The sequence below is a fragment of the Corvus hawaiiensis genome, chromosome 28 (genome assembly GCF_020740725.1).
Source record: "Corvus hawaiiensis isolate bCorHaw1 chromosome 28, bCorHaw1.pri.cur, whole genome shotgun sequence".
In the NCBI taxonomy this organism is placed as follows: domain Eukaryota; kingdom Metazoa; phylum Chordata; class Aves; order Passeriformes; family Corvidae; genus Corvus; species Corvus hawaiiensis.
The window spans coordinates 3,871,642-3,897,234 of NC_063240.1; the positions used below are offsets into that span (position 1 = coordinate 3,871,642).

Genomic DNA, 25,593 nt, shown 5'->3' on the forward strand with positions numbered 1-25,593 from the left:
CTTCACAGCCTCTCTGTTCTCTGCAGCTCAGCCCCCACCTCGGCCGATGCCCTGCACTGGGGGCAGGTGGGATCACAGCAGACCCAGCTGAGCAATTTTTTTTGCAAGAAAACCTGCAAAAAACCCACCAGCTCTGCAGTAAAACCAGCCCAAAGGTGGCCAGGTTGGGCAAGGAGAGCATCAGGGAGGGAAATCCTGGCCTAAAGTGGAGGGAAATCACAATTATTTTCTTGTCAGCCTGTTGGAAATCATAAGGCTTTTAAAATAAGGTTTAGTTAATTAATCATAACCAATATATTAATTACCGACAAGGTGCTATTCTTAAATTACTCTTAGCATACAGCAAAGCTCCTTTTGTGGGAACACAGCCTGGAAAAGTGACTAAAACAGTGAATTTTGTTGAGCTAACCTTGCTATGCCTCAATGAACATTCACTGCTCTGTTTGCTAAAAATGTATAAGAAGGTGAGGACATTTTGGATCGGGGGCTGTGTGGAGGCTGGGATTTTGTCAGCCCCATCCCCACCCAGAGCTGAGAACGAAGCGATTTTCTGACACTAAAAATGCAGCGTTGGAGGTTTCTGTTACCCCAGTGGGTTTGGGGGTTTTTGGCAGCCAGCCTGAAGCAGTTGCCAGAATTTCTCCAAGTTCAATGATCTGAGGCATGGGATGTTCAGAACATGGAATAGTTTATTTATAGGGTGACCAGTTTTTAAGCTTGAAAAACAACATTTCATCAGCACAGAGGGGCCAGGTGGGATCCAGGAGCTGAGGGATTGGTCCTGGAATTGTTTGGGAGCCACCTTGGAGGGCTGGGTGACACCTGCTCCGTGCTGGCCAGGGGTGCAGGGGGACAAACCAGCTCTGTCCCACTGCTCCTCCCCATCCCAGCAGCAAACCAGCTGCTCCTTGCCCTAATCCGAGGGGAAAAGGACTCGGTGGCTCCCTGTGCTGTGTCCCACCCCGTGCCAACCCCACCAGAAACGTGCACCTGGTGGTTTCCTGGGACAGGATTGTTAGTTAAGAAAAATCCAGATTTTCTGGAGCCAACACAGTTCATCCTCGGTGAGCCTGGGAGGCACAAAGCTCTGAGGTCCTGGGATAGCTTTGGAATTGGGTGGGAAGGAGCTCTAACACTGCCTGTACTCCTGGGCTGGGTGAGGCTGGAGGAGCTGGGAGGCACAGCTGGGTGTCCCTGTCTGTGGGGACACCAACGTCCCCCACGCCCTCAGTTCTGCAGCTGCTGAGGACAGAGCCAGCATTTGAGAGGTTAAAGCAAAACTTCACAAAGAGCCTTTCCAGGTCCGTGCAGGGCAGGTGGAGGAGTGGAGAAGGAATCTCAAGGAAGAGCTGCTTTGGCCTTGTCCGCTGTCTCTGGCCCGTTTTCGGGCTTGGCAGCAATGCTGTAGTAGTAGGAGCGGATGATGTTTTCCACAGCCACAAATCCTGGGCGTTCTTCCCATCTGCAAGGGCAGAGAGGAACAAATAAAGTCATCAGAGAGGACAAAAGTGACCTGATACAATGAGGGGACACACAGAGGGCCTGGGGGAGAGCAGCAGCCCGGCTGTGCCAGGGCTCAGGAGGCAGCTGAGACTTTTCTGGGATGGAGAGGGTCAAAGACACAGAGCCTTGGGGATCTTCCAGGATTGGCACAGGTAGCTGGAGGGGTCTGATAGTAAATATAGGGGATATGGATAATATGGATAGGGGAATTATCATGAACCAAGGCAGGAGACACCATCTGCTTTTTGTTGTCACCATGCAGACAGCGGTGAAGGTGTCCCTGCCCATGGCAAGGGGTGGCACTGGATGGGCTTTAAGGTCCCTTCCAACCCAAATTTCCAATCCCAAGCTGGGGTTTGGTGACTCTGATGGAGCTGGGACCGTGGTGAGATCCTCACCTGTACGTCCAGCACTGCTGCATCAGGGCGTACATCTCTGCCGGGCACTGCTGGGGACAGTCCATGCGCTTGCCCTGCTCTATGAAGCTGATCACCTCGGGGCCCTTCATTTTCTGGGATGGGAGCAAGTGGGAAAGGGGTGAATGCGTTCAGAGCTGGTAGCAGGGTTAGAGGAGACAGCTTAGAGCTGGGCCTGGGGTGGAACTTTGATCCCACACACACCCCGCACCCGGCAGAGTCACTGCTCCCATCCCAGCAGCCAGAGCTGGTGTCCCACGCTGTGGCCAGGCCACCCTGCAGATCCCATCCCACAGACCCCATCCCACCCATCCTGCAGATCCCATTCTGCAGATCCCATCCCACAGACCCCATCCCACCCATCCTGCAGATCCCATCCTGCAGATCCCATCCCACAGACCCCATCCCACCCATCCTGCAGATCTCATCCTGCAGATCCCATCCCACAGACCCCATCCCACCCATCCTGCAGACCCCATTCTGCAGATCCCATCCCACAGACCCCATCCCAGCCACCTTGCAGATCCCATCCTGCAGATCCCATCCTGCAGATCCCATCCCGCAGACCCCATCCCAGCCATCCTGCAGACCCCATTCTGCAGATCCCATCCTACAGACCCCATCCCAGCCACCTTGCAGATCCCATCCTGCAGATCCCATCCCACAGACCCCATCCCAGCCATCCTGCAGACCCCCTTCTGCACAGCCTCCACACTCCATCCCACCCACCCTGGTTACTCCGTCACATCAGTTCTGCTGACCCCATCCCACTCACCCTGCTGACCCATCCCATCCAGCCTGCAGATCCCATCCCATCCCATCCCATCCCATCCCATCCCATCCCATCCCACCCCATCCAGACTCCCAGAAATCCTGCACACTCCATCCTGTCCATCCTGCCAATTCCATCCCACCCACTGTAGACCCCATCCCACCCACCCTGCAGACCCCATCCTGCCCATCCTACTCGCCCAATCCCTCCTATTCTGCCAACCCCATCCCACCCATCCTGCCCACCCCACCCTCCAGGCCCCACCCAAGCACAGGCCCAGCAGTGGATGAGAAGTGATTTTTTCTCTCTCAAGTGAGCAGAAGGATCAAAAAGAAGCTCAGCTTTGATTCAAACCCAAATCAATTCTGTTTGTTTTCTGTTTCTTCTCTCTTAAAACGAACACAAAGCTGCAGGATCCAACCTGCTTTGTGCCTTTCCCAAAGTCTCCTTTCCTGTGTGTCCAACTGTGGGAACACCCACTCAAGGGAATAGGAACTGGAGTTCCAGAGTGTCCCTGTTGTAAGTGTGACATCCATCGGTGACAGAGCCAGCTCTGTCTGCCTCACCTTGTATGGCCCTGCCTCACTTTGTAGGATTTCTACCTCACCTTGTAGGGCTCCTGCCTCAGCCTGTAGGGCTCCTGCCTCAGCCTGTAGGGCTCCTGCCTCTACCTTGTAGGGCTCTGCCTCACCTTGTAGGGTTCCTGCTTCACTTCGTAGGGCTCTGCCTCACCTTGTAGGGTTTCTGCCCGTAGCTGAAGGCCTCCCACATGGTCACACCGTAGCTCCAGACGTCGCTCTTGCTGGAGAACGTGTGGAAGAGGATGCACTCCGGGGCGTACCACTTCAAGGGCCACTTCCCTGCTGTCCTGGCCTGCAGATAAGTGAGGAGGGACATTTCCAGCCTGAGGCATGGAGTGCTGGGAGCTGTGCCTGAATTCTGCTCAGTGTTTGTGTCAAACCTCACATCACTGAAAAAATCACCTAAAATGGGAATTCCAAAGCCCAGCCCAGGCCCTGCTGTCCTGTTGGGCAGGTGCTGAATGCCCACGGTGCCCCCCCTCCTCCTGCCCCCCGCCCCCGGGGCTCACTTAAACCATGGAATCCCAGAATGGTTTGGGTTGGAGGGACCTTAAATCCCATCCCAGTCCATCCCCTGCCATGGCAGGGACACCTCCCACTGTCCCAGGCTGCTCCAAGCCCCAGTGTCCAGCCTGGCCTTGGGCACTGCCAGGGATCCAGGGGCAGCCCCAGCTGCTCTGGGCACCCTGTGCCAGGGCCTGCCCACCCTCCCAGGGAACAATTCCTTCCCAAGATCCCATCCAGCCCTGCCCTCTGGCACTGGGAAGCCATTCCCTGGGTCCTGTCCCTCCATGCCTTGTCCCCAGTCCCTCTGCAGCTCTCCTGGAGCCCCTTTAGGCCCTGCAAGGGGCTCGGAGCTCTCCCTGGAGCCTTCTCCTCTCCAGGTGAGCACCCCCAGCTCTCCCAGCCTGGCTCCAGAGGGGCTCCAGCCCTGTGACCAATTTAGTGGCCTTGTCTGGACTCATTCCAACAGTTCCTCATCCTTCTTGTGCTGGGGGCCCTGGAGCTGGACACAGAATTCCAGGTGGGGTCTCTCCCTCAGCTGAGCACTGCTGGGAAGATCAGCCCTGGCTCACTCTTCATCCCCTTCTCTTCTCTGGCTCCTCTCACCCCCCTGCCCCTCACCACCCCCCTCCCCCCGGCTGCCTCTGCATCCTCCTCATCACCAGAGCTCTACAAAGCCCCTTTAATGTCACAGCAGTGAGGCAGAGCCTGATGCTGTGCAGAGGGGTCCACGAGCAGCCCAGATCCTCAAGTCTCTGGGGATCTCATCCTCCCAGCCAGGAGGTTCCTGCCCCAGACCCTTTGCTGTGCTCACACCCACCTTGTAGTAGCTGTCATTGGCTCCCAGAGCCTTGGAGAGCCCGAAGTCACTGATCTTGGCGTAGTGCTGGTTGACCAGCAGGACATTCCTGGCCGCCAGGTCCCTGTGGACAAAGTTCTTTTCCTCCAGGTACTTCATCCCCATGGACACCTGGTGCATCAGCTCCACGATGTTGCTCATTGTAATCTCATCCCTGGGGAAGGTGGAAGGAGAATTCAGCAATAAAGGACCTGTTGTGGTCCCCTCTGACTTTTCCAGCTGCGAGGGAGAATGAATACGGAGACCTCTGCTCCAGAAGCATCAGCCCCTGGTCCCTCATATGAAAAGATTTCTCCTTCTGCTCTTTTCCACTTTCCTGCTCCTACAAGGGTGGAGGAGGAGTTCCCTGCTCCTACAGGGGTGAGCTTTTGAAGTAGATTTTGATCAGCCACATTTCATCCAACACTCACTTCTTGGAAGCCAAGAACCTGTTGAGAGGCCCTCCAGAAGCCATCTCCATCACGAGCATCAGCGACTCGGCCTCGCACACCCCGATCATGCGCACGATGTAGGGGTTGTCCAGCTGGTGCATGATCTGTGCTTCCTTCATCATCTCATCCTTCACTGTCCTCTCGTTGTTGCTCTTCAGCACCTTGATGGCCACATCAATCTGCTTCCTGCACAGGGGAACAGCCGTGGGATGGGCTGAGCACAGCTGGATTCAGCGGTCACAGCCAGTGATGCCATGAAGATTTTTTTGCCTTTTCTTTTATACCCGTTATACCTTTTTACAACTTCTGTATTCCCAGTGCTTTTTGCCTACATTCTTGGACTTGTTTGTCAAGCTGAGAGACTAAACATTTTAGAAGCTTCGTAGCCAGGGATCAGTGTGTCCCAGACCCCAAGGTCCTCTCCAGAACACATCCTGTAAACCAAGATAGAACCATCCAGGGGAAGGCTCCTTGGGGAGCAGGGCTCACTTGAGCCTCTCATTTGGGAATTTTTGATAGATATGCTAATTAGTAAAACCTATAATGTTATACCCAATCTTTGGGGGAGAGACTCGGCGGGGTGCATTTCAATGCACATGACCTGGACGTGTGCACCTAAGGATCTTTAAAATAAATACCAAGGTAAAATCCCTTTTCCCCTTCTAACTGTGTATGACTCTTGATTTTAAGACCAGGAAAAGGCATCACCAGGAATGGAAATCCCTTCTCGTGTGACACCGTTTGACCTCTCAACATCCTATTCTGGCAGAGCCCTGCGCCGTTCTGGTGTCCCAGGATGGAGAGAAAAGGTCACCTCACCCTTGTGGGTGTAGGCCAGAAGTTGCCATCCCTGATCTGGAGACACCTCCCCTCCCACACTGCGATCTAGGTCCTCAGTGCCACTTTTCCAGGAGGAAACTGAGGCACAAGTAGGTAAAGACCATCACAGACAACCAGCAACAGAGCCAAGGGTGGCACAACTCCTCAGTGTCACTGCTTTGGCCTGACACGGACAGAGGTGGCCTCAGGAACGTGGAGTTGTTCTTCGGAGCCCAGCAAGTCCCTTTGGAAGTGGCAGCTGCATGCCTGGGGGTGTGGTGCAGGTTACCCAAGGCACTGCAGCAGTCAGTGAAAATCCATGGAAAGCCACGGAATCACAGCATCATATCATAGTATCATGGGATTGATAAGGTTGGAAAAGATCCCCAGGATCATCAAGTCCAACCCCTGCTCGAACACCACCATCCCCACTGAACCCCACCACAAAATCTGCTCGTTTTCTGAACACTTCTAGGGGCAGTGCCTCCACCATCACATCCATCATCCCTGACCTTCCAGATCATTTCTCATCCACTACATTGTCACTTTGGGGCCCATCTAGTGACAAACAGGACAGCTGGGGACACCTCGAGGCCAGCCTGGGTGCCTCTCCTCCCCCTTCCCCAGCATCCTCACTCACTTCCTCATTTTGTAAACTCCCTTCTTGACGCAGCCAAAGTTTCCTGCCCCCAGCTCCACCTCATCGATCATCAGGTGGTCCCTCTTCAGGAACAGCTTCTTGTCCTTGAGTTCCTCGGGGTCACTGTAGGGGCTCTCGTAGACGCTGGTGTCCATGGGCAGCAGGCGGGATTTTCCTGCCCCTTCCCAAGAGGAACACTTGGTTAGAAACCGGCCCTTCCCCATCCCACTCTCCCTCACGGATTGGGAAGGGTTTCTCTGCTCTTTTGGCCAATTCACCTTCGCCTCCAGCATTTCTCATCCCTCCTGGGCATCTCCCTTCCTTTCACAACCCAGGGCCTCTCCCAGTTCTGGTTGCTGAAGGAGCTGGGATGGGGAGAGGGGCCTGAGCATTCCCACTCCACATCTCCTGGAGGATCACGGAGCATTCCCACTCCACATCTCCTGGAGGATCACTGAGCATTCCCACTCCACATACCCACCCTGCCAGCCCCAGCCAGGGCTTTACCCCACTGAAATACAGATGGATACGCTGAGTATTGAGTGGGAAATGGGGATAAGACAGGGCTTCATTTCCTGGGTAAGGCAAGGAATGGGGGTAGGGCTTGATTTCCTGGGAGCCCGGTGTGGGCTCAGGACCCCGAAATGTCTGGGATGCTCCTGGGTGCTTTTGTAAGAAAGGGGATTCTTAGCAGGGCTCCAGGGAGCCCCCGGGCTCCTGGGACATGCCCGGTCCTGTCCCCTGTGAGGAGGAGGGGGCTCTGGAGGTGCTCACCGACAGGCTCTGGGGTGTATCCGTCTGCATTGAGAGAGCCCAGGTTTCTCTGGAAAAGAAATGAGGAGAAAGTGGATAAAGGAGAAATCGCTTCCGTTGGAAATGGAGGGGAAGGGAACAGAGAAATTACACCCCAACACAGCCCCGGCTGGTGACCCCGCTGAAAGGCCCTGAGCTGCGGTCTGGAGCCAACATTCCTGTTCCAGTCAGCTCCCGCAGGGCAGGGCACAGCAGGGATCCGGCCCTGGGGGCACCCAGGGACCCTGAGCACAGCAGCCTCCTCCTGGGAGCTCTCTGTCCCCTCAGCTTCCCCCGTCCCAGGCAGGACTCCGCAGTTCGCAGAGAGCCGGGAAGGGAAGGGAAGCCTGGAGGCAGCTCAGCCCACACCCAGCACGGCAAGAGCGACCTTGTGAGCACACAGTGACAGTGTGCAGCCACTGTCCCCAGAGCAGAGAGCCACAGAGTGGCACAGCTTGGAATACCAGGGTCACAGAATCCCGGAATATCCTGAGCTGGAAGAGACCCTCAGGGATCATCAGTGCAGCCCCTGGCCCTGCACAGACACCCCAACAACCCCAGCCTGGGCATCCCTGAGAGCGCTGTCCAAACGCTCCTGCAGCTCTGGCAGCCTCGGGGCCGGGCCCATTCCCTGGGGAGCCTGGGCAGTGCCCAGCAGCCTGGAGGCCACTGTGGGTTGTGAAAGCACCCTGAGGTGCTGGGTGAGCCCCCAGGCCTCACTCAGCCCCCGCTGGGATCCCCAGACCCGCTGGTTTCAGCACAGCTCAGCACTCGGGGACTGAGCGCAGACATTCCCCAGGGCAGAGGGAGCACAAAGCCCTGGCCAGGGGCCAGCGGGAGCAGCAGGGCTGAGCATTCCCAGAATCCCAGCATGGCTTCCTCGCTCCTGCCTGGCGAGCAGGGGAGGAATGGAGCTCCCCAAGGACAGGCCCACATGTTGCAAGGAGTTCAGGATGAATGGAAACCCTTCTCAGCTCTCTCTGTGCCCAGCTATTCCCCATCCCCATCCAAGCTGGAAAGGGAACAACGTCCCAGCTGGGCTTCATATCCAGTGCAGCTCCTGAGCTCTTAGACAAAAGCAGGGTTTGAAGAGAAGGGTTTGATCAGCCAAGCTTGAAATGCAGCAACATTAAAACCACTGAGGTCCCAATAAAACAGAGCCTCCCCAAACTTACGCTCACGGAGGGGTGGGTGGGTGGAGCTGGTGCTGCAGAGGCTGCAAATCAGGAGAGAGGATTTGTTATCAGGAGTTTGTTATCAGGAGTTTGTTATCAAGAGTTTGCCCCAAGCAGGGTCTGAGCAGGGGCCAGTCCTTGAAGGTGCCTGGGTCTGATCACAGCCCCTCCACCCCCCAAAGGAAAGTTTCCACAGCTTTAGCCTAGAAAGGTGTGGAAACGTGTCTGGATGTGGCTGTTATTCCCAAATTTTCTCAGGGAAAGTGCCACCACTGGGGCAGAGACCGGCTGAGCTGTGCCCCAGGACAGGGCAGGCTCTGAAGTGACATTTGTGACACGTGGACCCAAAGTACCCGCTGGTTTTGAGTGTTCAGAGAGCCAGCAGAGCCCAGCCTTCCAGGACACGGATTTTCCTGCTGCCTAAAAATCAGGTCACGCTCAGAACCTGTCTGTGGGGCACCAAATCCCTTTGGCCACTGACTCCCCCCACCTGCTCCTGCTCTCAGGCCTGGGCAGTGACACCACCACGGGACACTGGCCCAGTTTGCCAGAGGAGCAGAGCCCTCACTGCCCCCTCCCCAGCAAGGCTGGGCACAGGAAGGGAAATTTGGGCGGACACTGCTCCAGCTGGCACCAGTGGGTGGCAAACCGAGGCCAGGGGTGGCACTGAGAGGTGTCAGCTCACCTGGCATGTTGGGGTTGGGGCAGGCTTCCCTCAGGTAGAAAATCAGCCCGTCTGGTTTGAGTTTTAAGTACTCCACCAACTGGGAAAGGGGTGGGAGGAAAAAGAGATTATTGTGAGGAGAAAATCATCTCTTTTTTTTACTATTGAAGGCAACTTTTGTGGCTTAGGGCAATGATTCCTCTCAGATTTATGGCAGGCAGGGACCAGACTGCTTCTGTCCTCTGTGCACTCAGGGACATCCCAGGGTGTGATCGCAGCCCTGGATATATCTGCCAGAGCTGGGAAGAACTTGGGAAATTCGATAAGGCCCAAAGAAAGACAAATTCTCCAGCACGAGTAGGGCATGTTCAGTGCAATGTTATTGCTGTCCCAGCCAGAAAGGGTTTTAGGCCCTGGTGTGTGGGATAAATCCTGAGAGAAAGCTCATCCTTTCCCAGAGGAACTCCAGGGTTTGTTCCGTGGATCCCAGGCAGTTTTTCACGGCAGCACCACTGGATCCAGGCTTGACTGAGGCTGGGCACAACCAGCCCAGCCCTGGGACCAGACCCCAGGGACACCAGGCTTTCCCTTTCCCTCCTGGCTGGCTCAGATTTCAGCTGCAATCGGGAGCCTGGCACGGTTCTGTTGCCATAAAAACGCCCCCAAAATCTTTGTTTTCAATAAGATTCCAAGTGAAAACAGCCCTGGGAATTCAGAAAATTCAGCAAAATGGGGTTACTGTCCCTCAGACAGCCCTGGCCAGGAGGGAGTTCCGGCATCCACTCCCTGGATAATTTTAATTCATGGTTTAACTTTAAAATTAATTGTTTTAATTAATTAATCCCAACCAATAGAAGTATTAATTACAAATAGTGTGTTATTCTTCAATTACTCTCAGCCAGCATGGAGCAAGGTTGTCATGAGCTACTTCTGCAGGAGCACAGCTTGGGAAAATTACTGGAATTTGAAGTTTTGGTAAACTAATGCTGATCTACTCCAATGAACAAAACCTGGGAGGGGAAGATGGATTGAGGCTGGACATCTGGAACGCAGAATTTATGGACCACAAGGAGACTTTGGAGGAACCAGAAGAAAAAAAAGAGACTGAAAAAGGTTCAGTTCAGGCATTGGAAAGTTCCTGCTGGAGAAAAAAAGACTAAAAAGATTTAAAAATATGGTCTAATTAGCAGAAAAGCAGAGACATTAATAACCAAATAGAGGATAGAACAATAACTAATGTAAGAGAATTAGCACAGAATCACGGAATATTCTGAGTTGGAAGGGGCCCATGGGGATCAACTGTGATGATTATTAATTATTAATGGGGATCAAACCCACAACCTTGGTGTTATGATGGCATTTAGAACCACTGAACATGAATTTCTTTGTTCATATAAATAAGTATAAACATATAAATGTACAAATAAATGACAAAAGTTTTGGATTGGGGTCTGCGTGGAGGCCAGAATTTTGTCGGCTGCACACACAAACCCTGGCCAGGAATAAAATAATTCCTGACTTGCTGACACTAAAAAGATGGTGTTAGAGGGGTTTATTTATCCTGATGGTTTTGAGGGATCTGATAACACTTCAAAGCAAGGGAAAGGTGCCTCAGTTTCCAAGCACACCCAGCTCGGTACCTGCCAGAGCGTGTCGAACTTGGTGCCCTCAGGAATGGAATATTTCCCAGATTTATCGTGATCCACCCGGTAGTGATACACAGTCTTGCCATAGACGAGGGACAGGGCATAGGCACGGTTCTCCTTCTTTTCTCTCAGCCTGGCAGGAAGGAAAATTATTAATGAATTGTTAAAAGCAGCTCTTGGTTTTACGCTGAGGAGTGTCACGGTGTCAGTGGTGGGTGGGCAGAGGTGTCCCTGTATAAAATGCATCAATTCTATATGTTCCAGTCCAAAATAGAATGCAGGAGCCTGCCTGGAGCTATTTTTAAATTTAAATAACAGGCCTGATCCAGTACCTGCTACCTCAGGTAAAAAAAACCCCTCCATTAAGGCAAAAACCCCCAGAGAGGCCTAAACTCCACTCCAAAGATCAAGGAAGATCTGAGCAAAAGTTTAAGGCCGGGTTCATTGGAATTGTCACCATCTCAAAACCCTCTGAAGAGGCTGAGGAGGGATCTTCACCTGCAGGCTCTGCCGGTCTCCTGCACCCTCTCCAGCTGATTCCAGCCCTGCTCTGAAAAGGCTGAGGAGGGACCCTTCACCTCCAGGTTTTCGCCCTTCTCATAGAACCAGAGAATCTCAAAATTGTTTGGGTTGGAGAAGACCTTCAAGAACACCCAGTGTTCCAGTTCCTTCCACTGTCCCAGGCTGCTCCGAGCCCCGTCCACTGGGGCTCTGGACACTGCCAGGGATCCAGGGGCAGCCCCAGCTGCTCTGGGCACCCTGGGCCAGGGCCTGCCCACCCTCCCAGGGAACAATTCCTTCCCAAGATCCCATCTAACCCTACTCTTAGTTTCAACCCATTCCCCCTTGTCTTATCACTCCAGCTCCTGAAGAGCTGTTCTCCAGCTAATTCTTTCTTTCCCTAACTCATCCAGGAGATAATTAAATTAAATTAAGGCTGTCTCACCTGGGCAGAGATGCAGAACAAAACTTTCTCCTTTGTTTTCTGGGCCTTACATTGCCAGTGTGTCTGTGTTTAATACCTTCCCCCACTGAACCCTCCATCCCTCATCATCCTGTACAGCAACGACCACACTTCACAGAGAGATTTAAATGTGAGAAACAAATGAAACTCCAGATTGGCTCTTCATGGGGGGCAGACAATGGACAAGAACATATTTGGGGCTCAGCCCATCTTTGAAACATCTGTAACCACTCTGAGCACCTGCAGCTAATCCTCCTCTGCCGTGTGAAACCAGTAACAGCAGGGCAGTGGGGGTGGGAAATGGTAAAAAATCCAGGGATCCCAAATCTTCCAGGGGTTTGGATACTCACAGGAATTTCCCATCAGGCTGTGCCCCCGAGTAGAGCCTCCGTTCCGCTTCCTCCCGGCTGATGTTGCCGTGGTACCAGGGCATCCTCTCATGGGCTGTGGTGGCCACCAGCTTCTCCACCTGTGGAGCCTGGCTGATGATGGCCTGTTCCAGGGCATCCCCCTGGGAAAGAGCAGGAAAAGAGACCTCCCTTCATCCTGCTGCACCGCTGATGGCTTCAGCACAGCTCGTGTGGGGCAGACAGGAAACTTGGAAGGTCTCGTAATTAAAGGGCCTTGAATCCAGCCTTGAGTCCAGCTGAAGCCCTTTGACTTTGGAGAGGGAAGAGAGAAGGCACCACATTCATGTGAGGAAGATTCATGTCAGGCTTGTGGGGTGTCCTTCAGCCTCATGTTCCTAGTCGGTCCAAGTTGGATCTGAGTCCCCGGTGTGTCCTGGCAGCCCAAAGGGCCTCCATGTCCTGGGGGGCACCAGGCCAGGCAGGGATTGTCCCGCTCTGCTCTGCACTGGGGCAGCCTCACCTCCAGCGCTGGGGGCACTCTGGGCACCACAAGATCAGAAGGGTCCAAAGCTGTTGGAGAGTGTCCAAAGGAGGGACACGGAGCTGGGGAAGGGTCTGAGGAGCGGCTGAGGGCACTTGGCTCGTTCAGCTGCAGCAGAGGAGACTGAGGGGAGGCTCCTGGGGGCTGCAGCTCCTCCCGAGGGGAGGCGGAGGGGCAGGGGCTGAGCTCTGCTCTGGGACAGGGACAGGAGCCCAGGGAACGGCTGGAGCTGGGTCAGGGCTGGGCATGGAGCTCAGGGAAAGGTTCTTCCCCCCGAGGCTGCTGGGCACTGCCCAGGCTCCCCAGGGAATGGGCCCGGCCCCGAGGCTGCCAGAGCTGCAGGAGCGTTTGGACAGCGCTCTCAGGGATGCCCAGGCTGGGGTTGTTGGGGTGTCTGTGCAGGGCCAGGGGCTGCACTGATGATCCCTGAGGGTCCCTTCCAGCTCAGGATATTCCATGGCTCCATGCTTTTCTTTAGAGCAGAACCTTTCTGGTGCCCCTGCCTCCTGGCTGCTCACTACCCACAGACACCAGGACTTGGCAAGATCGGTGCAGTCTGGAAATCACGAGGGAGAGACCCTGAGTTCCTTTCCCCGGGCTCACTCCGGTGTTAAACCGTTACTGTCCCTTTGCCAGGAGGTGGCGATGTCCTTTGTGTTATCTGCAGGTGGCCACAGATCTGCTCTGGGGGAAACCCTACAGAATCCCCGGTTCTGGGAGAGAATTCTGCTACAAAATGCCTCATTTTAGCCCAGAACACCTCATTGCGCTATAGAAACCCTATAGAACACCTCGTTCACCCTATAAAATACCTCATTCTGTCAAACACATTTGGTGTAAATAGGCCGAATTTAGAGAGCTTCTGCAGAAAGGCTCCATAAGGACAATGCCTGAGCCATATTTCTCTGAGGACTTCAAACAAAATATAGAATCCCAGAATGATTCAGGTTAGAAAAGCTCTCCAAGGTCATCGAGTCCAAGCTGTGCCCCATCCCCACCCTGTCACCAGCCCAGAGCACTGAGTGCCACATCCAGGCCTTCCTTGGGCACCTCCAGGGATGGGCACTCCGAACTTCCCTGGGCAGCCCCTTCCAACGAAACAACAAAATGACCACTGGAAGTGTCTGAGGAGCCAAGGTGGTACAGGCAGAAAGAAGGGACTTCCATGGCTTCCAGTGGGGTCATTTAGAGTTTTGATTTATGCATCTATTGTAGATATCCCAGTCTGCAGTAAAACACAGGAACCTGGTTGTGGCTATTTTTAAATTTAAATAACACACAGGCCTGATCCAGCACCCCCTGCCTAGCTCTCATGGGTAAAACCTTCACTGGCCAAAAAAAACCCTCCAGAGAGGCAAAAAATGCACTCCAAAGAGTGGCAAAGACCTGAGCAGAAGTCTGATTTTATTTCATCTTCAGCACAAGGCTTGGAGGCACAGGTGCCTCACATGAGAGCTATTCCCAGAAATCAGAATATTCCGAGTTGGAAGGGACCCATAAGGATCATCAAGTCCAATTCTTAAGAAAGTGGCCCATATGGGGATGGAAGCCACAACCTTGGCATTACTAGCACCAGGATTGGGATGGATCTGCCATGGAGAATCTGCCACCATCAGTGCCAGGGACATGTCCATGGCATGGGGGTCATGTCTTTATGTGCCTCTGGAGCTCCATGGTTGGGGTTTGGGATGGGTTTGTTGGAGATTGGGATGGGTTTGTTGGGATTTGGGATGGGTTTGTTGGGGTTTGGGATGGGCTTGTTGGGGTTTGGGATGGGTTTGTTGGGGTTTGGGATGGGCTTGTTTAGTTCTGGAATGAGTCACTGGGTCTTGGGATGAGTTGGTTTAGTTCTGGGATGGGTTTGTTGAGGTTTGGGACAGGCTGTTGCAGTTTGGGATGGGGTTGCTGGGGTTTGGGATGGGTTTGTTGGGGTTTGAAGTTGGCTGTTAAGTTTTGGGATCAGAGCTCTGGTCTAAGGCAGGGAGCATCCCATGCCTGCAGAGGAGAAGGACGCCTGGGGGAAGGCGTGCAAAGTGAGCTCCAGCTGTTCCAAGGACAGGTCTGAAGGCTTGGGAAGATGTTTGGACCAGTTTCTGAAGAAGAAACTGGGAAAGAGCAGAATTCAGACCCCTCTCATTGCCGGCACCCTGCAAGGAGAGGGACCTTGCTCTGCCATGCCACAAGCGGGACACAACAGTGCCAGAGAGGTCACGGCTTCCCACCCCAACCCTGGAAAGGCCCAGTACCTCCAGTTTCCAGGTCTGCCGCACGTATTCCCGCACCATGTTGTCCCTCATGCTGTCAAAGACGCCGGGCTGGGGCTCCACCCCGCTGGGCCGGTTGCAGGGCTTGCGCAGGGGGCAGCAGAGCCCGTCGGCGTCCTTGGAGTAGAACTCGCAGAGCTCCTCGGGGCCGCAGTGGGCCTTGCCCCCCAGGATGGCGTAGGTGCCGTTGAGCTGGCGCTCGATGGGGTAGTGGTAGAACTGCAGGTCGCACACCATGGACAGCACGTAGCCGCCCAGGCTGCGCAGGCACTGCCGCAGCAGGAACAGCCCGTCCGCCATCCCCGCCAGCTTCAGGTGCTCCTCGGCCTCCGAGCGCGCGATGCTGCCGTAGTAGAAGGGCAGGTGGGCGGCGGCGTCCGGCATCTCCCTGCCCGTACTCGCCGCGATGGCTCACGCGCTGCTGGGGCTCAGCCTGGAAGGGAAGATTCGTCCCTGAGGCATCGTTTTGTAAAATGGTTTAGTTGGGGTTCAGACTTTCCTGTCTAGAGGTTCTCCCGCTGGCTCTCTGTGGGGTTGTTTCAAACATCACAGCATCCCACATCCCGCTATCCCGCCCTAACTGGAGCTGGAAAGGGTAAATAAAAATCCACCTGATCTTGTTTTAAAGATCCCAAGCTCCAGAGAATCCACTCAATCTTGATTTATAGACCCCAAGGAATAGAGAATGCACCCGATCTCCATTTCAAGATCCCAAGCAATAGAGAATGCCACAGATCCTACAGAGAGTTCCTCCAGTGCTTGATTACCTTCGCTATTAAAAATGTGCTCCTTAAATCCATCTCAATGTGTTTAGCCTTGACTTCCTACCATTTTCTCTCCATCCAAGTTCACTGGGGCTGGAAAGTGCAAATAAAAATCCATCCCATCTTGATTTAAAGATCCCAAGCGATAGAGAATGCACTGAATCCTACAGTGAATTCCTCCAGTGGTTAATTACCTTCACTATTAAAAATGTGCTCCTTACATCTAGAAGTTCCTCTACTGATTATCTGTGTATTCCAAACATCACAGCATCCCACGGTGATTCCTCCATCCCACCCTGACTGAGCTGGAAAGTGTAAATAAAAATCCATCCAATCTTGATTTGAAGATCCCAAGCCATAGAGAATCCACATGATCTTGATTTATCGATCCCAAGGAATAGAGAATCCACCTGATCCCGATTTAAAGATCATAAGCAATAGAGAATTGCCCAAATCCTACAGTAAATTCCTCCAGTGGTTAATTACCTTCTCCATTAAAAATGTGCTCCTTAAATCCATCCTGACGTTTTTAGCCTTGACTTCCTACCATTTTCTCTCCAGCCCTGTTCACAATCAAAGGAAATTCTTTGGCCTCTCTGAATAAATGAGTTTTGCCATGGAGCTCTAGGAGGCCAAAACCTTAAATGCATTAAGAGTAAAACACGAAGTGGATATGAAATGTCTAAAACAACATTTAGATAAACAGCTGCACCAAGCACAGTGGAAGGAGAGAAACCCAAGTGCTTCTGGGCAGACATCAACCATCAGTCAGCGACAACAAGAAGAAACCTTCCTTGAATTGTTTTTTAGACAATCTATGGAATTTTTCCCCACAATACCTGGCTCTGGCTGGTTCCTGATGCTCTGATCCCGTTGGCAGAGAGGGCCCTTTGTTGACCAAGTCCCTGCAGAGCCCCTGGTGCCGAAGAGCTTTAGGGCTTGTGTCTGTACAGGGCTCGTATCACTATCTTGAATCATCTAAAATCCCACCCAGAGGGTGTTGACGGAGCCCAATTTGCTGTAATCAATGGAAAAATTATCGTAACCAAAGGGTCTCATTTGTTCCCCGGAGCCTGAACTTTGGGGCTGCTCCTTCGCAGATGATGACCCCAAAAAGATCAGAGAGATTTTCTCCATCTGCACCTCCTGCAAATGCGTCACTCATGTGAGGAGTGAAGAAAATATCAGATTTTGGGGCAGCATGCTGGGTATTTGCCCTGATTCTTCCCAATCTGACTCTCATTTCTGGACATGGTGGGAGAAGTCACTTCCCCATGGGCCGAGCCCACTGCTGTGGCCTCTGCTCCCAGGCAGTGGCCAGAGCTGTGCCTGGGCATGTGGCCAGCTCTGCCCTGGTGGTCAGCCCTGCCCTGGCTCATCCCAGCCAGGTTCACCCCTCTCAGCAGCACAGGGCTGCCTCCTGCCATCCCCTGGGATCACTGGAGCTGGGAAGGGCTTGGCTGGATCTCTGTGCTGGACAGGGCTCAGGAGGAGCTGTTCTGCCCTGTGCACCCTGCCCTGCTCAGCCCTCAGCAGCAAAGGCCTGCCAGGAGCTGGATTTATGGCAACCAGAGCCTCCTCTACCAATTTGCTGTCCCCATGAAGGCCCAAAGTGGCCCTGATGAGAATAGGAAGGGAGAGCAGAGAGGAGGCGTCTCAGCCGAGGCAGGAAACCACAACAGGAAGCGTCAGTGGTTCACAGTCAGCATGAGGGACCAGCAGAAACCGTCCCAGGCACAGCTCAGATCAGCCCAAATTGTGAAGACCCTGTCACCAAATTCACCAAATGGAGCAAAGTGGGGTCTTGGCAGAGCTGCCAGCCTGGAACATGGAGGTGAAGGGAACACGAATGGGAACATCCTGAGGCTCAAACCCAAACTGGGGTTGGTGCTTGGGACCAAAGCAAAGCATCCTAATCCCCTGATGCCTCCAGGCATCAAAGCCCAGACTGGTTCCCAGAGCTGGGTTCAGCTCCTGAGACCAGCTCGCTGCCAGCTCTGCCCAACCTCAGCCTGCTCCCAGGGGAGGGAAAAATCCCAGGAGAATGGGCTGAAGGAGGTGAGCAGTGAGGATGGCAGCTCTTGGGTTTAGCTGCAATCAGGTTCATGAGTCACGTTCATGAGGAAGAGGAAATGCTGAGTGCGCAGGGGGAGGTCGACGGCCTCCTCCGTGAGCTGCTGCTTTCCCCTGGGATAAACAGCCATGAGATCTGCACCCAAACCTGCTGAGTCCCTCCTCGGGAAAGTCCAGGAGCAGAACATCACAGAGAATGGAACACCTTTGTCAGTGGCTCAGCCAGGTGAAAATGAGAGGGCAGAAGTCATTGATGAGATCCGAGCCCTCACAGAATTTCCAGCTGCCCACACACGGTGCTCTGTTATAAACAGGATGTTTTACCTCTCCAAACACGGAGCTGGCAGTGAAGAAACCCTCTCAGAGATAGGAGAGGGACCCCGGGCTCAGAGGTTGGGTCAGGCTGTGCCACCCAAGCCTTGCTGCCATAGATGAACCCTGGTGGGAAATTACTGTGCTGAGAAAAACCTTCCCGGTCCCCAGACACAAGGGGAAGCCACCCGCTGAAGCCTGAGAGCAGATCTGAACAGGGAGATTTATAATCCCTCTAAAGCTCTTACTTTTAAATATTTGTCCTGCTGTCCTGGCTGGTTTTACTGCCCACACGCCAGCTCAGGGTCTCCTCTAATTCCTCTTCCAAACTCCCTCTCTGTTCCTTGGCACCACCTCTGAGTGGACCTGAGCAACCCTGAGCGACCTCAACAAACTTCCTTCAACTTTGTTCTCCCACGGTCTCAGATGCAGCCAGGAATGAGAACCAATTCCACGGACCAACACCTGAAAGAACCTGTGCAAGGGACCCTCCACCATTATTCATTTCCATTGCCAGGAATTAAATCATTAATTGAATAATTAAGCTCATTTTTCCAGCTTAATCTGTGTTCCGTGGGCTGCAGGTGCTGGGTGTTCCCTTGGGTTTGGGTGCTCCCACAGGCTGGGCACGGGGAGCAGGGCTGGAAGCCCAGGGCTCCTCTGGTGATGGCCACGTTGGCAAGTCGGTGTCATGAAGTGAAGATGCACCCAAAAAACAACTCCCACGTGAAATCAGTCTGGTCTGTGCCCCAAGACACAGGAAAGGCAGGCAGGAAGCCCTGGAGATATCACTCAGATCTATTTTTAGCTGGCCACTCGTTTTCACTCAGGTCAGATGACAACCAACAGGAACTGGTTTGATTTTATAATTTCCCAGAACAGCACTTGGTGCAAATCTGGGCTGAGGGGTTGTACTGGTGAAACTGGAGGCAGCGCTGGCAAGGTTCAGCATCCTGTTAGGACCATGTTTTGGGTCTCCTTGTCCTGGCAGCAATGATCCCACACAGCAAAAATAATCCCTGATAACACAGCCCGGGTTTGGGATTGCTCTGGGGTCATTCCTGGTGGACAGGGGATGGAGCAGTTTTGGGATTGCCCATCCTGCAGCAGCACCACAGGGGGAGGCAGAGGGTGGCTGTGGGGCACCAGCTCTGTCCTGAGCTCCCCCGGTCTCTGCTGCCTCCTTGTCCCCTCCTGATGTGACATGGCCACAAAGCTGCTTCTTGTGGTGCAGTGCCTGGGCCCACCTGCATTTAATGCCAGATAAATGCACTTTGTTCAGGGCTGTTTGCTCCAGAGGGGATGGGCACGGCCAGGGACCTTCTGCCTGGCCCTCACCTCTTCCCTGCATTTCATTCTCTTGTTCCTGATTTATGGGTGAAGATAAGAAAGGTTGGATAATTCCTGCAGTGTCCAAGTTGCCTTTCCAGGTCGTTCATCCCAGGACTGGCTGGGACTGTGCAAGAGGAAGAACTGAGGACCTGATTCCTGGAGGATTCCTGGGGTTGCTGTTTTTTTTTTTTAATCTTAAATAACAGAAAACTTGCAATAATTTTGACTTAACTCGCAATAACTTTGATTCAATGCAGCGTTCCTTAGTTCAAAGAAAAACCTGAAAAACTTCGCTTTGCTTTGACCTGGCTGCATTCTTCTAATTACTAATGTTTAATTATTTGTGCACTCCGTGGCAGCTCTTCCCAAGATTTAGGAGCACTCACATTCCTGGAGCTGCTGTTCTGACCTCCCTGCTGGCTGCTCATTAAGCCCAAGCTGCTCAGCTCTTGATTAACACTTGAGCTGTGTGGGAGTGGGAGTTTGTGAGAGCGGAGCCCGTTTGTGTTTGTGTCACAGACACGGCTGCGTGTGCAGATAACGATCTGCTCTCCTGCTCAGGGAGCCTCACTGACTCACAGCCGCCCGAAATGGGTGAATTTACAGTAAATCTGCAGGAAAACCTCCCTGACTCCCACCAAGGACCTGGTCTGCTCTTGCTGGCGCTGAACCAAGTCGTCAGTGCCCCAGCGCTGCCTGTTGCAGAAATGCTCCATAAAAAAGTCACCGAGTATGGAAAAGACCTCCAAGCTGGAGTCCAACCTTCGACCCAACACCATCCTGTCCCCTAAACCCCAGCACTGAGTGCCACGTTCAGTTGTTTCTTGAACACCTCCAAAGTGTTCCACCACTTCCCAGGGCAGCCCGTTCCAGTGCTGGACACCCTTTTCCATGAAGAAATCCTTCCTGATGTCCTGCTCCCGCTCTGAAGTGAAATATGGGAGCCATTTGGCCTCAGGGACAATCCCCAGGCCTTTTCAGAAGGAAAAATGTTGAATTCCACAACACTTGCAAGGCCCACGGAGGGACCTGGTGATATGTGAGGGCTCCTGACAGTGGCAGGACCAGGGAAAAGATGGTCCTGGGGAGTTCAGTGCCCTCTACCCCCTTTTAAATCCCTTCCAGAGACCTCGTGCCACCCCCATCCCAGTGTTAGCAGAGATCCAAAACTGAGGGGATGGTTCTGCTCAAGTGCTTGTGAGTCTCAGAGAAAAGGAGGCTTGGGGGGGACCTTCTCCCTTCTACAAGTCCCTGACAGGAGGGTGGAGCCAGGTGGGGTCAGTCATTTCTCCCAGGTAAAATGATGGGACGAGAGGAAACAGCCTCAGCTGTGCCAGGGAGGCTCAGACTGAATATTAGGAGCAGGGTTAAAAAGCCCTGGCACAGCTGCCCAGGGCAGTGGTGGAGTCCCCACCCCTGGAGGGATTTAAAAGGTGTGGCACTTGGGGACAGGGTTAGTGGTGGCTTTCCCAGTGCTGGGTTTACCCTTGGATTAAAGGACCTTAAAGGCCTTTCCCAGCCTCAGCAATGCTGTGATTCAGCCCCACGAGTGCTGGACCCAGCCCGTGCTGACCCACTCAGGGGTGACCGCTTTGCTGTCACTTCCCAGCCAGGAGCTGAGCTGTACAGGCTGCCCTGGCACCCTCAGCTCGGTTAAACATCGATTCCCACGAGTCGGTGCTCGTGGTGGCTCTTGGAGGGGTCACACTGCTCACAGAGCCCTTCCTGACACTCTATCACCTCTGCCTCGTGTCACCTCTGCTCCCACCTCCCAGATCCTCCCTCCTGCTCTGCTCTGACCCGGCCACTCGGACTCTGCCCCGGCTGAGGATGCTCCTCCTGCCCCAAAGGCAGGAGCGGGTGCAGCAGAGCGTGGGAAATCCACGCCAGGCGGGTTCGGTTTGGTGTCCCCAGATAGCACTGGAGGCCTGGGCTCCTTCAGGTGCTGCTGGGGATTGTTTCTCTCAGGGTGATTTGTTAATGAGCGGAAGCGATTTGCTCCGGGAGCAGGGGAGGGGAGGGGGCTGCGCAGGGACACGGCCACCTGCACTGGGGCTGCTGCTGGGGACAGCTCTGTGCCCGCTCGCTTCAGGCTGCCTTTCTCTAACAGCTGGCACTGCCAGAAAGCAGTTTTTTGGTTCCCAGAAAGCAGCTTTTTGGTGTCACCCTGCTTCCTCTGCGTTTTCCCAGCTGCCTCAGGTGCCTCCCCACAAAGAGTGGGGCGGGAATTTCTGTGGGGCCACGGCCACCAGAGGAGGTCACACAGGCAGAGAGCAGCCGAAGCACAGCGAGGACACAGCACCAAGAGGTCTCTGGAAGGTGCAGGTGCTGTGTGAATCCTTCTGGACGGGCACAGGCTCTGTTCCTATTCCCATGTGCTCGTGTCTGTGGGGTCCCACTGCTCTTTCTAGCAGAGAAAGAACCTGTCTCTGATGAAACTGGGTTGTCTGGGTGTTCTCTGAGTGGGAATATGGATGGAAAGGCACATCCAGGCATGGGGGTCTCTGTTCTCCTTGGCACAGGGCAGTTCCTGGGTGACTTTGCACTGGGCCACAGAGCCGGCTCCAGTTCTGCCACCCCTTGCAGGAGTTGAACCAAAATTCTCAGCCCCTTCCCTAAAAAAAAGGGTACCAGTTCCTTATCTCCTCTGAAAAGATCCTTGGACATTTCTTTATCCCAGGTAGGAGCCTGGCAGCTCCTGATAGATGAGAACTTAAAGAACAATATTTTTTCCTAAAGAAGAATATTTTTCCCAAAATTCTGCAATGACAGGCAAAGAAAATTGAACCGAGTGTGGTTCTTTGTCCCAACTCCAGCTGACATCAATATTTCAGGACCACCAAGAGGTGCAGACAGGCACGAGTGCCCCCATCCCTGTGTCCTGCAGAGGGAAGAGCTCTGCCAGAGGCTTCAGGGGCTGGCTCAGAGCAGGGACAGAAGCCCTCAGAGCTGCCCCTGGAAGTGGTTTGTAGAAGCATCTTCTCCCAAGCCAGATGTCCCTGGTGAGCAGCTTCCCTCTGGAGCAGGAGGGCGCTGGGCCCGGGCTGGCACTGCTGGGACACTTGTGTGTAAAACCAGGTCCCTGTGCTGTCCTCAGGCTGCCCTGTGGATTCAGCTGGGCAGGCTGTGGACACACCCTGCTGAGCCTTTGTGGAGCCCTTGGAAGCGCTCCTGGCTCCAGAGCCATTGGTCCTGAACAGTTTTTAATGAGGGGCTGTGGCACAGAATTAAACACAACCCCCCCATTTCCTGCCTGGCATCCCCCGTGCTCCTGGGGGCTGAGAACTCTGCCTCTCAACAGATCGTGCCAGGAGCTTTGTTCTGGGGCTGGGGGAGCCCAGAGCTCATCCCTGCCACCAAAGTGTTGACAACAAATGGAGAGGAGTCAGAAATCCAGCAGATCCTCTGGCTTTGGGATCGAGCAGGAGCCAAGGACAGGAAACTGCAGCAGTTTGTGCACAAGTTGGAGGAGAAGGGCTCTGATTTTTTTCCTTTGCTTCTCCCTGGCCTCCCTGCATCACCTTTTGCTGAAATTACAACTGACAGACAACCTCAAGGGCCTGGAAATTGACCCCTGCCAGCACAGAGGGTTTGGGGAGTGTCAGACTGCAGGAAGGTTAAACGAGATATTTACGTGAGGGACTGAGGAGGAGCTTGTGGCTGAGCCCGTTCCTCGGCTACTTTACTACTTGCTTACTCCTCCAAGTAGCACAGCCCTCACCAGGGTGTAGGAAAGGTGACACAGAGGGCTTTGAGAGCACTGGAAACAAATTCATCCTGGCCTGCACTGGTTTGGGCCCTCCTGAAGGTGCCGAGCAGGTTCGGAGCTGCCCTGAGCAGTGGGCCCTCCTCACCCCTGCCCCGCTCCCTGCTCCAGGTGCCGGAGGGGCTCAGGGCTCGATTTCCAACCACAAGTGGCAGTGGCTTTGGGCCATAAACAGCTGCGCTCTCGCCTCTCCGCTGCCGTTTGAAAATAAAGGCACCACGCGCGTGAAGCGATCGGCGTGGCTGGGCTTCCGTCCTTCAGGGATTCTGCCTCCACTGAGCTCTGAGGGGGAATGGTTGTTGTGTCTCCCTGACACCTCCCTGCTGAGCACAGGCTCTGCTCTGGCTCTGCGTGGTGGCTGCTGCCAGACACAGATGGTTCTGTCCAATCTCTCCTCCCTTCTCCTCTGCCTGCTTCCCAAGGTGGATTTTTAAGGCGTTCTCATTCGGGGCAGCATCTCTGTGCAGATGTGGCATTTTGTACATTTCTGGTTCAAAGCTCTCCTCTAGAGCCACCCCTGCAGCTCTGCAAGTCCCTCCTGGAGAGGAGAATTGAAACAGGGAACCACAGAACCATGGAATGGTTTGGGTTGGGAAGGACCATAAATCCCATCCTATCCCACCCCTGCCATGGGCAGGGACACCTTCCACTGTCCCAGAGTGCTCCAAGCCCCGTCCAGCCTGGCCTTGGGCACTGCCAGGGATCCAGGGGCAGCCCCAGCTGCTCGGGCACCCTGTGCCAGGGCCTCAGCACCCTCTGAGTAAGGAATTTCTCCCCATTATCCACCCCAAACCCAGCAGTTGCCACCCAAACCAGCACTGAGCTTGTTGTGCTGCTGCTCTGTCGGTGCCACGTGTTGGTCACCTCTGCTTGGACAACACCAAGGCTTCCCTGAGCCCTGAGCGGCCCCAGAACTGCCCACGGCCACTGGACAGGGGATTCTGCCTGGGGCAGTGCCAGGTGGAAGTTCCAGCTCCCCCAGACCACTGTGGTCTCTGAACATCTGGAGCAGATGTTGGAGCTGCTCCATCCTTCCCTTCCAGTGGGGCACGGCAGCTCCTGCGCTCCAGGAGTGCCTGGAGCAGGGACACAGCCTTCTGTAGCCCTGCTGGAGGGGCTTTGGGCAGGTTAGGAATGTAGAAATACAGAAATGTGCAGCTCTGGAGTTGGCTGAGACACCAAAGCAGCTTCTCTGTGCTTGCAGTGCCGGGGGCTCTGCTGGCTGTGAGTCACGGGGCTTCTCAATCTTTGAAAGCCCAGGTGAGGGGGCCACCAGGAGCTCCCAACACCACAAAATGAATGTGTTGGGTTCCTTTTTATAGTCAGAATATTCCTGTGGGCACAGAGGGTGAAAGCTGCTGCCAGGGGGGGAAGAGCTGGAGGAGCCCTGGGTGCTCTCACTGCTCCTCAGACACAGCAAGAGGAGTTCAGTCTACACAGACCAGACCTGAACGTCCCCTGCAGTTTAAAAATGAAAGAATAAAATAAACACCAGCCCTGGGGCTCAGTCCCATGTTCCCAGCACTGTGGTGAGGTTGAAATGAGTTCTTTTGGGAGGGTGATTTGAGCCTCAAAGTGTTGGAAACATGACAAATTCAGGAGAGAGCAGTGAAAGAGATGAAGGGCCTGGCTGGGCTGATTGATGGGCTCAGCCCTGGGGGATGGGGATGAACATTAATTGTTGGCCAAGAGCAATGGGGGAACATCTGAGAGTGAAGGAGAAGCATCTGAGGAGCACAAGTTTCTTTCAGAGAGGAAAAACTGGTTTGGATGTGCTGATAAAGATGATAAAGGGATAAAGCAGAAGAAATTAATGAGTGGAAAGGAAGTCTGGGTACCAAGAAACATTTCCAAGCAAGAAGATTCATCAGGATGTGGGACAGGGCGAGAGTGGAAGTCCCATTGCCAGCCAGGGGATCAGGGAATGGGAACAATCCTCCCCGGGCAGGAAGAACCTGGGATGAGCTCACAGGACTTTCCCATGTCTAATTCCTGCAATCCTGAGTTCCACTGGGGAAAATCCTACTTCCAGTGTTTTTCTGGGGCCCATGTGATTTCCAGTTCCATCAGTCTTTTGTGGAAAACTGGAAAACACCGAACACAGAGGGATTTTGCTCGTGCTGGTGACATTTTCAGTGGTGTTTTTGTGTGAAAGGAGAGTGGAGCCCTCCCCGTGCACAGCAGTAAATATTCTCTGGCACTTTTTTATAACTCAGTCATCAGGACCGAGGTGAAAAAAAAAACCTCATTCTGCACGGTCTGGTGAGTTCCTGGTGTTTGTCCTTCCTGTGCTCTCAAGGGGAGGTTGCACTGACCAATACCTGCCCGTGCTCAGGCTGTTCTCACATGGGCAAAATCCACCTCTCCCTTCACTTTTCCACCCAGCAGGAAAAACTCTGAGGTGACCTTGCAGCTGAACATCCCA

General features: G+C 53.8%; 1 protein-coding gene across 4 annotated transcripts in view; it reads right to left on the reverse strand.

The window, feature by feature from the left end:
* Window positions 1-671: 671 nt before the first annotated feature.
* Window positions 672-25,593, reverse strand: part of LOC125318011 (tyrosine-protein kinase ZAP-70) — a 33,646-nt gene continuing 8,724 nt past the window's right edge. For 2 of the 4 annotated variants that reach the window (XM_048288350.1, XM_048288348.1), the window contains 12 exons: window positions 14,904-15,354; window positions 12,117-12,277; window positions 10,797-10,935; window positions 9,178-9,256; window positions 8,493-8,533; window positions 7,300-7,348; window positions 6,526-6,706; window positions 5,046-5,252; window positions 4,597-4,789; window positions 3,424-3,564; window positions 1,902-2,014; window positions 672-1,462 (listed from right to left, as the gene is read on the reverse strand). In XM_048288350.1, coding sequence (XP_048144307.1) covers window positions 1,339-1,462; window positions 1,902-2,014; window positions 3,424-3,564; window positions 4,597-4,789; window positions 5,046-5,252; window positions 6,526-6,706; window positions 7,300-7,348; window positions 8,493-8,533; window positions 9,178-9,256; window positions 10,797-10,935; window positions 12,117-12,277; window positions 14,904-15,305 — 1,830 coding nt within the window. In that variant the 5' untranslated portion in view covers window positions 15,306-15,354 and the 3' untranslated portion in view covers window positions 672-1,338. The remainder of the gene's footprint in view (window positions 1,463-1,901; window positions 2,015-3,423; window positions 3,565-4,596; window positions 4,790-5,045; window positions 5,253-6,525; window positions 6,707-7,299; window positions 7,349-8,492; window positions 8,534-9,177; window positions 9,257-10,796; window positions 10,936-12,116; window positions 12,278-14,903; window positions 15,355-25,593) is intronic. The other 2 variants (XM_048288351.1, XM_048288352.1) reach the window with 2 other exon arrangements.